Genomic DNA, 15,788 nt, shown 5'->3' on the forward strand with positions numbered 1-15,788 from the left:
TTGATTGAAATGTTTTGTGTAGGATCAATTAGCAAATAAGGAGGAACTAAAGGGGTAAATAGGTCTTTTAGTAAAGGAAACAATTAAATATTAGTTGAGGATATCTTTTATACCCACATAGAAGGCAATTGGGGAATAACCAACGTTTCAGACTTCCCTTCTTCCTCATTCTTCTTCTCAATCGTGAAGCTAAGCTAAAGGTGAGTTTTCTTGTTGATTAAATTCTTGATGAATTTAAGGTTGCTTATTGTTCATTAGATGATAACTAAGCTTAAGGAAAGCTTACGTTATCTTAAAATCAAAAGATGATCGAGTTAGGAAATATTAAAGAAATGAGGTGAATAAGTGAAATCTTGACTGAAATGTATTAATTAGATTTCAAGACTAAATATAATTTGTCATTAGTGGAATTAAGTAATAGTAAGTGTTAGAATATGAATTAGAACATGTTGAAAATTTAGTGTGATTCTTGAATGCCATGTAAAGGATAGAATTTTGAGTTTAAAGAAGTGATTATGGAGTAGAAATGAGTTTAAGTATGTGTATAAAAGTTAGAAATATTAAAGGGAGTGAAGTATGAAGTGTGAGCTGAAAATGAAGTGATTTTCGAGCTCAAAATATGATTTCTGGGCTAGGGGAATCGGTATCCATTCAACAGGTACCGATACCCCCTTAAACGAAAAAAAAATACAGAATGTCATAAGGGTACCGATACCCCCCCAGTTGGGGTACCGATTCCCCCTAAAGGAAAAATGAAATATTAATTCCTTAAATTTGCTTAAGCTATTAGAGGTTAATTGCAAGGTTTAGGCATCTGATAATTATCTTGAAAATTTTATTTATGTAGATACAGAGCCTAAACAAGTTCTAGAATAATTGTCCAGTAAGATCGATCAAGGGAAAGGTAAAGAAATATAGGTGAGTGCATATGCATAACATGATTATCGTAGTGTATCCAGTTCTAGACTTGTGATAAGTCTAGATTCAATACATTGATGCATAATTCATCACATATTATGAAACGTAATAGGAATTCATACTATGTGCATTATGTAGTATGTTTTAAATGAATATGTATGCAAAGTTATATGAGCTATGTGATGAAGGTAAGGAATTGACATGTCTACATGATATATTATGTAAGTTGAGAAAAGCTCATGTTATGTAGATGAGAACTATAGATATAGTTGGCATGCCAAGAGTAGAGGGTCTACGCGGTCCTTCGGGACATATATGTATTTTTTGGAACATGTGTGAGGTCTTTTGAGACACATACTTGATCCTTAGCATATGTATATGATTCTTAAGGAATTTTCTACGTGATCCTTAGGGACATCTTATATGGCACTACGGTACAATTCTACGCGGCACTTTGGTGCAATTCTATGTGGCACTTCGGTGCATTTATACGAGTTGTGGTGACAATATAGTGCACAACCTCACAGTACTCACATACCTTAGGTTCTCAGTATGGTATCATGAGCCAATAAACTTATTAATACAAATTCATGAATGTTAATTTAATATGTTTATAGGTAAGGAACATGGTGATATAAACTGCACTGATTAAGTATATGATTTCATTTCAATTCTTCTCCTTATGGCATTTTCAGTACATTTCCTTGTTATTATTATTATTATATTGCCTCACTAAGTCGATGACTTAGCGTGTGAGTGTTTCACACGTAGGATCCGAGAAAGTAGACGAGACATGTTAAGCAGCTGGACAACATTACTCCTACTACTATCAAATCAGAAGCAACTTAATCAGTAGGTCATTTTGTTATGTAAATGAATGTTGGCACGTAATCCAATGGTCAAGTTGTGTATGCTTTGAGTATTTTGATAAACTTGTATTAACCTATGTATATTATTGTATTTTAGTTATATAAGTCCAAATGTTTTATCATTTTTTATAATATTGTTTTTTATAGTCAATGTGACATCCTGGACTCGTATCCAGGTCATGTATGGGTTGAGGGCGTTACATTAACTCTGAACGAGTTAGCTTGAATCCCTTAAAGAGGTCGGGGCATCTTTATGACACGAAGTAATCATGGGTTCTAGAGAAGATTATTACAGACATTCCATTTGATGCAATAATTCTTTCTTGTAGATCAACAATTAATCTTGGGTGATAGACATGACCGTTTTATATCCAAGTTTGAGCTTGTCCCCCTCAGCTTGGCAAAAAGCGCTCCCAAACATAAATACGGCATTTTAACTGAAGATGTTACTGGTAAATGGCATGCCACTTTAAGCTCGAATTGATAACCTCAACCAAGTTGGTCGTCATATGTTTATATCGATATCCACCATCATATACATTTGTCCACATTTCTTTGTTGATGAGACGATGTAATTATATCCTTGCCTATTCTTTGCTTGCAAATGTTAAAGCATGAACTCAAATGTTTCAGGTAATAGCTCATAACTTGAGCTTCAAATGTAGAACTTATTGTTAAGTTTCCATAAAAAAATGAAAATGATTGAGAAATAAACTTAGGCATTTTGACATACCCTTGCGTACAAGTAATTGGCACTCATAATTCTTCTTAAACTTTTCATGATAGTTAGCAGCAATGTGTCGAATACAATACCAATGTTGGACATATGGTGGTTTCCATATTGGACCTAAAGAATTCATTGTTGCTTTGATCTTAGCTTCGCGATATGAAATGACACAAACTTTTTCCTCGTGACAACATGTAAACGTAAGTTTCTGAGGAAAATAACCCAATAATTTGTATCTTCTCCTTCAACAAGGTCAAAAGCAATTGGAAGAATATTGTGATTACCATCTTGGACAACTGTCAATAGTAAAACTTGCTTGTATTTTCCATATAAGAATGTCACATCAATTTGAACCATGGGTTTGCAGTATTTCACAACATTAATGCACTATAGGTAAGTCCAAAAAACTGATAGAATTGACATCGATCACGAAGCACTCGATCATTTTGGTATGCATGGAAAGTTTTAACGTCGACAACTGTCCTTGGATTCAATCTGCGCACTACCCTAAACTAACTTGGTAGTTCGTTGTAAGATGCATATCACTTGCCGTTAAGTTTTTTTAATGACATTTTGCTTTGCCTTCTATGCTTTCATGTATGAGACGGTGTACTCATATTGCGATTGTATAGTTGAAATCAGTACCACAATAGCTATAAGGGGGCTTGCTTTGACCATGGGCATGATGGCTTGGCAGGTAATGTCAGAGTCTATGTTGTGATAATCCTAGTTGATCCCTCTAGCACAACATGTGTGAGGATTGTTATATACTGTTAGTTCTATATATTGTTTTTCCTCTTCCTCTTAGATACACGAACCATCCAGTTACATCCGTTATCACATTGGAAAAATTGAAAGACATACTTTTCAGTGGTATAATGGTCGACTCTGGACTGAACAGAATTACAAATGTTGTAATTCTTAATTTCCATCATCACTTCTTATTCGGATGGGAACTCCATTCCTTTATATAATTTACCATCATTAATTGATGAGTTAAATCCATAGTCACCAATATTAGGCATATCTGTAAATTATGGCCTGTACATTACACCATAGTCAGCTTCATACATGTGCTCTGGATGTTCAATGTGTATTGTATTTGTGGGAACTTCATCTACATCATCATCATCGGAGTTCATGTTGAACTGTAGTGATTCTGGCTAAATGAATAGTCAGTCTTAACTCCATCCGCACCTTGCTCACGAAGAGGTTCTTCTGGTAGAAATGAGGGTTCCACGATACCGACATTTAGGTCGAACAAGCTGGTAGTTGAATGCCTTCCTCTTGAACTTGAAGGCATCTCTTCATTGAAGTTGAATAAGCTCGCAGTTGAATGCCTCCCCTTGGAACTTAAAGGCATCGTGTCAAATGGGTATTGCACAAATTGTTGCGTCGAGGGCATCTCCATATTTAGGTCAAAGAAATTGGCAGATGAATATCTTCCCCTTGAACTAGAAGCGATGTTGCCATACAGATTGTTTGTGGAGCCACCTCGGTACAGATCGTAACAAGTTGCTGATGAATGTCCCCTATTGAACTTAATGGGATGATAAAATGATGTGGATTTCTCATTAATGAGTTAAAATCATTACACATTACTTGAGTTGGGATGTCAACTTGATCAGCTTGTTGAGCTAGCCCATAGTGGGAGCTAATGACATACCACGAACCGCATACACTTCAACAAATATTGCATACATCTATGTATCAACGCCTAAATATTGATTCTAAGAATCATCCATCATAGCAACATCATCATCATTGGAGAGTTCGAACGCTGTATAAGTTAACAGAAATATTGCGGTTAGAAATTATACTAAAGTGAGGACAGTCTTCTAGTACTTCCATCATTAACCTTCCTTGAAATTTTAATGATCAGCTCCTCAAGAGTGATGTTTCTCTTGAAGGATAATCTAACATAATGATTTGATGCGATGACAATCTATTTCGGTTTCATCTTCCCAAATTTCTCCATCATAGTAAACAATAGCTAAAATACGCATCATTTTGAAAGTTTGAAAGATTGAGAGTCTTATATCTGCGAAAACAATAGCTGAAATACGATTAATTAAATAAATAGTATATGAATTAAAATATAAATTAATCCAAATTTTTTTTAAAAAAATTCACAATAATTTAAATAACACAATTTCATATTGTTACCGTGTCGACAAAATATCTCGAGGTATGATCCCACATTCCAATTTTACAATCGTAAAAAATAATACAAAATAATTAGTAAACATTTGTTCAAATAATTAAATATAAAATAAATATAATAAAAAATTGTTTTACCTTATAAAAACAATAACAAAATCTACTTAGATTGATAGAAAGAATTAATAGAAGTGAGAATAAGCAAGTAATTTTGGTGTGATAATGTTTACATTAAGAGGGGTTATTTATACAGGAGGGGAATCGTTAAAAAGCGAGTTTTCAGGCTCGGGTAATAATGGAGTACCCAATAATTCAACGTGCACAATGGAAGGCGCGGATCATATTGTACGTGTCAGACGTTCAGCGAAGGCGCAAATGTCCATCAGCACCTTTCCTTACGTAGTGTCAATTTGGACAGAACCCTGTGAAGGCACGACTAATGATCCGCGCTTTATTGTCACCGTATCAGAAATGATATTATATCGATAATATTAGAGGAGAGGATATTGACAAGTAATTATTGAGTCTATAATAATTCGGTAGAAACGCGGACAATGAAATGCTCAATTCAATGCACCTTTGGTGGGGGGTTTGTCTCAAAGGGCCCAAAATTCAAGGAACAGAAAAGAGGAAACAATGGGGGCATACCAGGTGACGTAGTCATAGTTGCATGATTGTCCATGATAAGTCTAATCGCCATATCACATATTTTAAAGAGAACCTAAAATTTAAAAGTGCGGAGTAATTATGAATTACAAACATAAATTCGATTAGTTGTGGTTAACACTAGTATATATCACTTTTGAGGATAAGTAAATGTCGTAGAGGAACTCAAGAACGAAGGTTTTTCAACAGTATACATATAGCGAAAGATTTTCCAAGCTTTGTGGAGAATAACTACAGAAATGTATCTAAACTCTCTTGACTGGGTGATAGAGAGATTGCGGAGAAAATAGAGGCAATTTACTTTTGGTTAGACAGGAGACAATTCGACAATCTCAATAAAATATTAGAGGATGGACGAAGGTATTCTCGTCTTGGTGAAAGCAACGAAGAATTTTCAAATTTTCCTTGGTAGGATAAAGGCATCTTAACATTCATACAAGCAACGAAGAAATTCTTATTGTTGGAGCTGATATATACTTTTTAGAGGATTCTTTAAGCTCTAACAACTAGACTGAGAGGCAACTCAATATCTCCGATGGAATTTAAAAAAAAAAGATTAGAGAGATATCTCGACACTTTCATGATGGAGGCATATGTACATTTCATAAACAACAATGGAGAGACTCTTATTGCTAGGACGGAGGCCTCTCGACTCTCTTTTGACTGGTTAGAGAAATAACATAAGAGTCCATTGAATTATAGAGGAACAAAGACATCTCAATGCTCTCACAGAGAGGAGGCAAATCAGCCCTTAAAGAAACACTATAGGATGAGTGGAGGAATCCACGTGCCCAGTTAAATATTGCGGCTGAGACATCTTCGCCTTGGTAGAAGCAATGTGTGGATTCTCCTGCTAGGACGAAGACATTTCAACATTATTTAAAACATGGCTTAAGGGTCACTTTTGTCTATGTAGTAAACTTAATTTATCAATTTTTTCACTATCATTTTTTTCATTAATTTAGCTCTCAAAGTGGTTTAGGATGTTCATTCTCGCCCTCGAAGTCTGTTGACCGTTTTGACTAACAGAACCGTTAGCCTTTTGCTTTTTTCAACACCAACAATTTCCAGATCAGTTAATATTATTGATGTGGCTTGATGATGACGTGACATTTATTAAAAGTAAATAAAATATTTACTAAAAGCAACAGTTAGAAAAAATCCAAAAAATATGACCTAATCTCTTAATCTCACTTAAATAAATAATAAAATTTTGGGAATTTATTCTAATCATTGTGTTTAATAAATATTTTAATATAATCCATTAATCCATAGACATAGAAGACTCACAGTTCTGTTAGTTAAAACAGTCAACGGACTTCGAAGGTTATGATGAACACCATAAACAACTTCGAGAGCTAAATTAATACAAAAAATGATATGGACAAAAATAATAAATTAAGTTTACTACAAGAATAAAAGTGACCATTAATCCTTAAAACGCAATTAGAGAATTACTATTGCTAAAACGGAAGCAACTCAACCAACCTAGTGGATTCAAAAAGTCATAAGCTAGGGTGGGGTCAACTCTATGCCCTTGTATCTTGACGTTATTTATCTGTAACAGGATTCAAAAAGCCATAAGCTAGGGTGATGACATTATATATATATATATATGTATGACACAAGATCAAACTTTTGATCCAAAAATCTACCTAGATGAACTCATTTCTCGCATCATAAACTAGCTCTAGTTTTGATCGAGGTTTTTCCGAAAACGTCATCACTATTCACTAATACCTCACATGTGTCTATCACCTGACATAAGCTTGAGATTAGCATTAATAAGTTTTTTTTACCAGATGACAAGTTGCGGATTTACCATGAATGCTTTAGAAGGATATGGGAAGCCAGACTAGGTATTTTTCTCTTAAGAGTTCATCTCGAATGATTCACACTCATCACATCAATTGTTGATGAGAAAATTATGATTTGTGATAGTTGTTAGCGGTTAATCCTTTCTCATTCAGACGAATTGTCACTTTCGGTTCCTCAATGGAGGGAAAATAAAAAGCAGACGGGTTGAAGACTATAATGAATAGTCATCGGAAGAGAAAGAGTCTGGGAGAGAAAAGATCCTCTTAAGCCTTGTACTGTGATTTATATATTAACTCTTAGTGTTGACGTCAAGCCTTAGATGATGATGACTATTTGCAAGTTGACAAACTAATTAGATTTGATTATCAGATAGTGGATTGCATATCACATGGGCCTCGATAATTGAGACATGATTAATAACATAGGTTAAATTTATAATTGAGACAATTGAGATTTTTGAGGACCTTAGACTTTATGAAGATCCTGAGGCTTAGAAGAATGACAATTGAGACATGATTTTCAAGAATAATTCGAAGGAGATACAATAAAATTTAAATTTTGCTGAAACTTATAATGAATTGTATGAAAAAAAATAGATTAATAACACAGGTTAAATTTATAATAATCACTTGGTACATAGGTTAACTAGGAAAAAGTTGTGGTAGAGGGAGGAAGAGTGAGTCTTTGTGGCAGATGATTGCAGAAACTGGGCCTCCTCTAAACATGTATATATGGTTGTGTAGTAGTCACATGGTCTTCGACATAGATTCTCCAACCTGCCATCCTACCTGCTTCTATTTTCTGTTTTTGTCCCCCTTTTTTTATATTATTTCAGAACATTCATGTCCGACAAAATCATACAGATCAAATTATACTTTTCTTTTTGGTAATTTTATTTGAAAACCACATAAAAATTAAAAAATACCATTATGACACCATTTTTCTAATATTTATCAAATTAACACCCTTTCTAAAATCGAATTTTGCACATGTAACAAAAAGGCGTATCCCAAGGGACACGCCTTAAGTGAGGTGACATGACGCATGTGAAGCACGTCTCATAAGGCGAGCATTTCCCAAATTTCCATAAAATATATTTTTTTTAAATATACTTTAAAACAAATTAAAAAATAAAACTATAAGGATCAATAATGTAATTTGATACAAATTAGATCCTTGAGTTTAAAGGCCAAATGGAGTTAATATTTCTTAATAAAATTTAACTCAATAAAAAAATAAGTATTTAAATATTTTAACATATAAAAGATATTCAATTTTAATTAATATGAACTCTAATTTATATTTCAATAGTAAAAAAAACTTAATAGATTAAGTAAAATTTAAAAAATTAAAGATTACATGGAAAAAGATAGAATAACTCTATCCCACATTGTTAGTAAATATAACCTAAGCACTCCACCATGCATATCTAAACTAACTCCATTAAGCTCATAAATTCAAGGATCTAATTTTTATCAAATTATATTATTGATCCTTATAGTTTTTATTTATTTTAATTTGTTTTAAAGTATAGTTTAAGGAAATTTGGGAAAGGCTTACCTACGAGATGTGCTTCTTATGTGTCATGTCACCTCATCAAAGGTGCGCTCCTGGGATGTGCCCCCAAACACGTCTCCCTACTTTGATTTTAGTAAAGATATTTGTTGGTAAATATTGGGAAAATGGTGGCAGCTTGGTGTTTTTTAATTATTTGGGTGATTTTCAATAAAATCACCTTTCTTTTATCTAATTGAAGTATATCTGCACGTAAAATAATATATGATTTACTAAGAAAGTAGAGATTAGAATGCAAACGTATGATATTGATAAATATCAAACAAAATCGTGAGATGCACACATGTTTATACGTTCCAATATGAGCACAAAAATAATTTACTCGATTTTTTCAATATGAGATTCTTCGTATAATAATTATAAAAGTCTGGATTAAATTTGAAGTCGAATTGAATGAATATATGGGCGAAGTTAAGCTTTGGATAGGGGTGTCGAATGACATAACAAATAATTGAAATCATAAAATATAAATTAGTTTAAAATAATAGAGTGAATCTCCTCGTCTATATGTTTCTTCTATATCACCATTATTCACAAGTTCTTGTTTGGAAACAAAGAAAACTCAAAAGCTCTCAAATAGAAAATTTCAAGACATTATTTCCATGGCATTAGAAACCGTAGTGTTCCAGCAAAACCCTTTCAGTTATGACTGCCACCTCAAAGACTCGTTAAGCTTTAAACAAAAAGACGAAAGTACTTGGGCTAAAAGTAGAGGCTTTGGTTTCGGTGCAACTTGTTCTTCGTCGGATCATAATGGCTTTGCCGCCGCCAAAAGCGCTCCACCGTGTCGTAGGAAGAGACAGCGGAGAGACGGTGTCAAGAACAGGGAAGAAGTGGAGCATCAAAGAATGAATCATATTATGGTTGAGAGAAAAAGGAGGAAACAAATGAATGATTATCTTGGTGTTCTTAAATCTATGATGCCAGCCTCTTACGTTCAAAGGGTACTTTTTTTCTTTCATGCATTTCTTTTCAGCAAATTCGTAGATATTACTGAAATTGTCTTTATTGTTCATAGGGTGATCAAGCATCAATCATAGGGGGAGCCATTGATTACGTAAAGGAGTTAGAACAGCTTCTTCAATCTTTAGAATCTCGGAAAATAAGGGGAAGAAACTCAGAAAACTACACAGATTCTTCCATTTTCTCGGGATTCTTTTACTTTCCCAAGTACTCAACTTCCACCACCAACACTAGATGCGCCGCCGCGGCCGGTGGAGAGTCAGCGACGACGGCGTCATCTGCTGCGAATGTCCAAGTAACAATGGTGGGAAGCCATGCAAACCTGAAAATACTAACGAAAAAACACCCAGAACAGCTGTTGAAAATGGTTAATGGGATTCAATCTCTGGGATTCTTGGTGCTACATCTTAATGTCACATCGGTTGAAAATCTGGTCCTTTATTCTTTCAGTGTTAAGGTAATTTAATTAGCCGTAATCATCTGTTTCTTCAACATTCGAGTATTCTTTTTAAAGGAATTCATGTTTTCTGTTGGAACAGATTGAAGATGGTTGTAAAGTAAGTACGGTGAATGAAATTGCAGAGGCTGTTTATAAAATGGTGGATCGGTTTCAAGAAGAATCATCTGGTTAATTAAGTTGATAGGTTTTGTACCATAAATTATCATATGCTTGTAATTGTAAATCACCTGGTTAATCAAGTTTGTGAAATGGTGAAGGTGAGCTTGTTTAAGTGAAATTGGGTTAAATTATTAACCGTTAATAAAATTGATTAAATAAATTCATATAATATTATATTTCATCTTAATTATTTATATATTAAAAATATTTTTTTTCTTTTAGGTTTAAATTGATAATGAATTCAAGTTTCTGGATCGAACAGAAAATGAAACTAACAAATAAAAAGTGCAAATTAAAACATTAATATTTTGTTTTGAAAGTCTGGATAAAAACAAGTTTGCAAGAACTAAAAACATGAATAAAAGATGAAAGAGAACCATATTGTATAACCCTATCAAAGCACCAAGACAAAGACCCTTTCCCAAGTATATTGAATGCAGGCAAACTTTGGGATATTCAATCCAAAAGAGAATTAATGATGTTGTCTGAGAACCAGCACCGGTGGCCAGAACAGTACCGACCACCGTTCATCCGCCTGAAATCAAAAGTATATAATCTGGATAACTGAATATTCTACTCGATGACTTTTCCATCTGTTTCAGAACTTGTACAATGTAGAGTTTATAATAGCATCCAAATGGAGATGCAAGCAATACTAGTAAACGTGAAAAGTTAAAAAAATCATTTACAAGAACCGGTATTGGAGCCACAGGTTCAAAGATGTGTATTTATAAATCCTTAACTATATATATATATATATACACACACACAAGCTATATTACATGGATGATTGTCGAACTGTAAGCAATAGTTTAAAAATTAGATGATGGCCATGTGAAGAGCTCTCAAATGGCCATAACAATCGTCACTGCTGCTAAAGAACTCTAAACATACCCAGCAAACATGCCGCCCGCACCTACATTCAACGTGGTTGAACCCATCGATCTTCTCGATTGTGTATCCTCATACGGGGCAAGTTTTTACCTGATCTTTCCCCTTGCACCACTATTTCAAAGACGAATCAGGGTCTTCCTTGAACTCTTTGTACTTCTCACATGACACATACGGATGATATTCAAGATGGCACCTAGTACAAGTCTCGGCATAACATGCTTCACTCACAAATGGCTCGTCCGAAGTGTTGGGACCAGCAACACAACAAACGTTGGGGCAATCGGGAGAAGGGCAAAACCGATAGACACCCAAAGAGGCCCTGAAGAGCTCCTCTAACTTCTCGATCGACAGCAGAGACTTTAAATCAGTAAGCAAAATGGGAGCTTTACAATCTTGGTGAGCACAGCATACAGGAAAACTATCCAAGTTTCTAATGGCAGATTCACACTGCTCCAGCAAACACAATCGACAAAAGAGATGTGAACATCCTTCGAGCCCGTAGCCATCTTCTACTTCACACAAGCAAATGGGGCAGGTGACTTCACTATCAGATCTCTCAGCTAGATCTCTTCCTGCCTTGGCAATCTCAAGGACAATTTCTTCTACCTTTTGCTTCATCTCTGTCACCACGAATCGAAATAATATGGTGTCGGGTGTTAAGAGTAAATTCAGCCCCAGGTATCTTCTCTTTGAGACCATGAAGGTCTGGCCCAAATCTTTTAACCACTTCATAACATCAGGAGGCAGGCCCCGACCACGAAGTCTAACCTCAAGCTACTTGCTCTCATGGTAGGACAAAAGGGATTGAATCAATTTTTGCTCGGCTATAGAAGCAGCATCGGAAGAGCCAAAGATTCTCACATTGAGACTATACCGGTTGAAAGATATGTAGGTTCTCGTCTCTCGTCGCAATGATCTCATTAGATTAATGCCATCTCTAGAGAACAGGTGCTGCAATATGGAAGGAGAGAGGCTGGCATGTTTTACAGTCCTTCCATTCATTAGCTCTTCCACCGGCCTTCTCAACTCTGCCACGGTTTTGGTGGCATTGGCGGATATTCTAACCCGACAGGAACCATTTTCATTTTTCTCTAGGAAGAAGTCTGCACCTGTAAATGATGTGTTGACACTTTCAGAAGAAAACATCTAAAATCCTTAACCCTTTTTCACATCAAAAAAACAGATTGGAGAACCTGCTAATCAATTTGAGGATATATTTTGATAATTATATGCTAAAATGTACCTCGTAATCAATTTTACTATCACCCAGGTTTGGCAAAACTAAGCATCTATAGTGCAGTTTAAAACCGGCATAACTGCATTAAAATCCTAAAAGGTGATATGAAATGTCAATCAAGTGTGACAATTTTGAAAATAACCTAAAGCAGAATCGATTAACCGTAAAGAAAACTAATCGATATAATCGGAAATTAGCTGCAAAACAAGAAACTCGCTGACAAACTCTGGCCCGAGGCATATCTCTTCACTAAAAAAAGCACAAGCAGTGGCATGCATACTATGTTACTCGACTCCAGTGTCAGTATTGAAATAACAAAGCATTCATAGACAACTGTATAAACAAGCACAAAGAACGTTAAGACAAACAGAAAACTAATAATAGTGCTATGACAGTTCAAGTACCTTTTACATGTCTGAAGCTCCCTAGCAAAGAATCAAGCTGCTTCTTAATAACGGCATAGACAGAATAAGAGCAAGATATAGAAGTATGAAACAGTTGCCGGCATCTTATCTTCTGCCATGAAAGACATCCAGGTAATACTTTACCCTCTAGCTGTTCTAAAGCTTTTGCAGCCTCCAAATGAAATCTTCCATCAAAGGTGATCAACGCTTTCATGAAAGTCTCCCTTGGTTCAGGCTCAAAAACCTGAACCTGACAACAATTAGTATATGGATTCCCTTTAGGCATAAAGGGGGATATTTCTCTGAGGAGTACCTCCTCACAGGCACCACAAGTTGGATTTTTCACAGCATCTCCTCTCACGAGAAAAAAATTATGGATTTTCCTTTCTGTTTCCAAACATAGTGTATCCCTAATTTCAGCTTCAGAAAGCTCTTTATCAATTCCATATATCAGAATAGAATCAGCACATTTCCTGCTAACTTCGCAACGAACATATTTTCTGGCTATTACTAGACAAGAAAAATCATCCAAAATATCCCCAACATCAACCAGATCACATTTAACAATTCCAAACCCTTTACTGACCCTACGAGGCCAATGGAGTTTTGCTTTGACAGGAGGGAAAGAGAACACTTTATGATCCCCCCCAAAGGATGTATGTGAAGGAAGTACCTTCAATGCAGAGCCGGCAAAATAGACCCCATCCAGCTCAGCAGCTTTTCTGGCAGCATCAGGAGTTTGGAACGTTATCTTGCCCCATTTTCCCTTGTCATTCGCTTCCTGCCCACTGGCTTGAGATTTATGGACAGAAGAAATACTGCCATTAGAATTCTCCTCAAAGAACATCAAAAGTTCCTTATCATAGAAGGCATTAACATCTGAATGGAATACATAAACAATAAAATATCTTTTATCAACTTCAAGATGCTTGATCTCTGCACCAGCTCCTAAAAGTGCCATAGATGGTGAGGCTCTTCGTCCATGAAATAGAGATTTCTCCATGCATTCATTAAGCAACCATTTCTTTTCACATTCCAGCACCTCAGTTACAAAGTCCAGAACCTTCTGCATGTGCACTGATGAGACAAACAGAAGAATCTCATTCTGGTCAATATTGACTTCAACACCAACCCCCTCATTCATACAAGCAGTCCTAATCCGTGATGAAAGACATCGAAGGCTGTGGTTAGATCTCCCACAGAATTTTTTTAGCAGAGTACTACCAAAACCGGTTATTGTCTTCACTTGCAACTTCCGTCTTTCCAACAAAGATGCATCAAACAAGGGAGGAGGATCTAGGGTAGCCAAAGATTCAAAAATCAAAAGCAGTTACACAGACCAAAATTTTCTTTTCTAGGTTATAATGTAAAAGAAAAAGAACTTTTTTTTCTAGTTTTGTTGGTTTCTTTACTTTTCTTGTTATGTTGTTTGAAGGGAACTGTCAACTGTGTTAAAGAAGCCCAAAAATGGCGGAGAAGTTAAGATAGGACAGTGATTACTGCTCTTTAGTTGTAAAATGTTACAACTTTGGACAATTTGATTCTTGTTTGAGTTTCAATCTTAGTTGAATCTCTTCAATAACAACATCCATTGTCAATTTTTAAAGAAAAAAGATCTGACACCCAAAAAAAAGAGAGAAAAATTGTTCATTTCATTATCAAAGTTCATCGTCAAGTTCATCATCGACCATGACATGAAGAGATCTGGAAGTTCAGATTCGTTGGGTGCTTTGATGGCTATTTGCCCAACGTCAGGTCTAATAAAACAATATATATATATTACAAAACAACAATCTGTGATGTTCATCAGTGTCGTAATCGTTAATTATGTTTCGATTTTGGTACAGATGAAGATAGTCCCAGAAACAGTAACAATGTTTACGATAGGGAGTTTCAGCCGATGTTGGATGGATTAAATGAACACGGTTGTTCCGAGGAATTAACGGTCGGCAATGGCGGCGGCGGCGGCGGCGGGAAGAAGAGACGACTGAGTGTAGATCAAGTGAAGGCATTGGAGAAATTTCGAAGTCGAAAACAAGCTTGAACCCGACAGGAAAACGAAACTCGCTCAAGAACTCGGTTTGCAAATTGCAACCACGACAAGTTACTGTCTGATTCCAGAACCTACTTGCTAGATGGAAAACAATCTGGCCCTCGCCTGGGTCCATCCCTGGTGCTTTGCATTCGGTATGAAGCATCTTACCTTTAGGGATGTAAATTAGAGCGTTGGATAAATTATTTATAAATCGTTCGTATAATATTTTTTTATATTTATTTGTTAAATTAAATAAATGAGTATGAATAAAATTTTTATACTCATTTAATAAATGAAAGAACATAAATAAATATGTGCTCAGTTCATTTATGTTCATTAACAAGTTCGTTTATCGACTCGTTCGCTTATGTTCATCATGAACATAAGCTTGTTTATAAACTTATATTTTAACATTTAAATATTGGTGAATGTAGGGACTAAATTATATATGCTGTGAAATTTAAAGTTTAAACTATGAAGCTTAAAAAGTTTAAGGACTAAATAAATTAACACAATATTTAAATTTTGAATGAACATAAATCAAACATTAACACATTTAATACTAAATAAATAATTATAAACATAACTTTATTCATTAAAATTAGATTCATCTATACCTCTACCTAGGGATGTTAAAAAATATTCAACTTGTTTAACCTAATCCGTCGGCCTGCAGATATGTTCGAAAAATTGTCGTGTATTTATATTGAAAACACCTAAATTTCCGGATCGGGTACCAAACCCGCTAATTTTCTCAGCTTCTCGGGTCGAACCCGAGTCACAAAATATTATTTAATCGGGTATCCACCGACCTGATACATTTTTAATATAGTTTTTAAATATTTTTTATTAAAACATAGGCATCACTAGAATACCCTGTTCCCAATCCCAAATTAGAAAATT

At 35.1% G+C, this 15,788-nt stretch overlaps 1 protein-coding gene and 1 pseudogene across 1 annotated transcript; one reads left to right on the plus strand and one right to left on the minus strand.

Annotated features, from left to right (window-relative positions):
• The first annotated feature begins 9,304 nt into the window (after positions 1–9,304).
• LOC120212356 (transcription factor bHLH94-like) lies at positions 9,305–10,354 on the plus strand. Its single transcript, XM_039210697.1, has 3 exons — positions 9,305–9,677; positions 9,752–10,153; positions 10,236–10,354. Exons 1-3 carry the CDS (start codon positions 9,336–9,338, stop codon positions 10,326–10,328), a joined length of 837 nt encoding a protein of 278 aa, XP_039066628.1. The 5' UTR covers positions 9,305–9,335; the 3' UTR covers positions 10,329–10,354.
• A 745-nt stretch (positions 10,355–11,099) lies between these two features.
• Positions 11,100–15,018, minus strand: LOC120212438 (annotated as a pseudogene).
• Positions 15,019–15,788: the final 770 nt, after the last annotated feature.

This window comes from Hibiscus syriacus, unplaced genomic scaffold (assembly GCF_006381635.1).
Source record: "Hibiscus syriacus cultivar Baekdansim isolate YM2019G1 unplaced genomic scaffold, ASM638163v2 tig00110013_pilon, whole genome shotgun sequence".
In the NCBI taxonomy this organism is placed as follows: Eukaryota; Viridiplantae; Streptophyta; class Magnoliopsida; order Malvales; family Malvaceae; genus Hibiscus; species Hibiscus syriacus.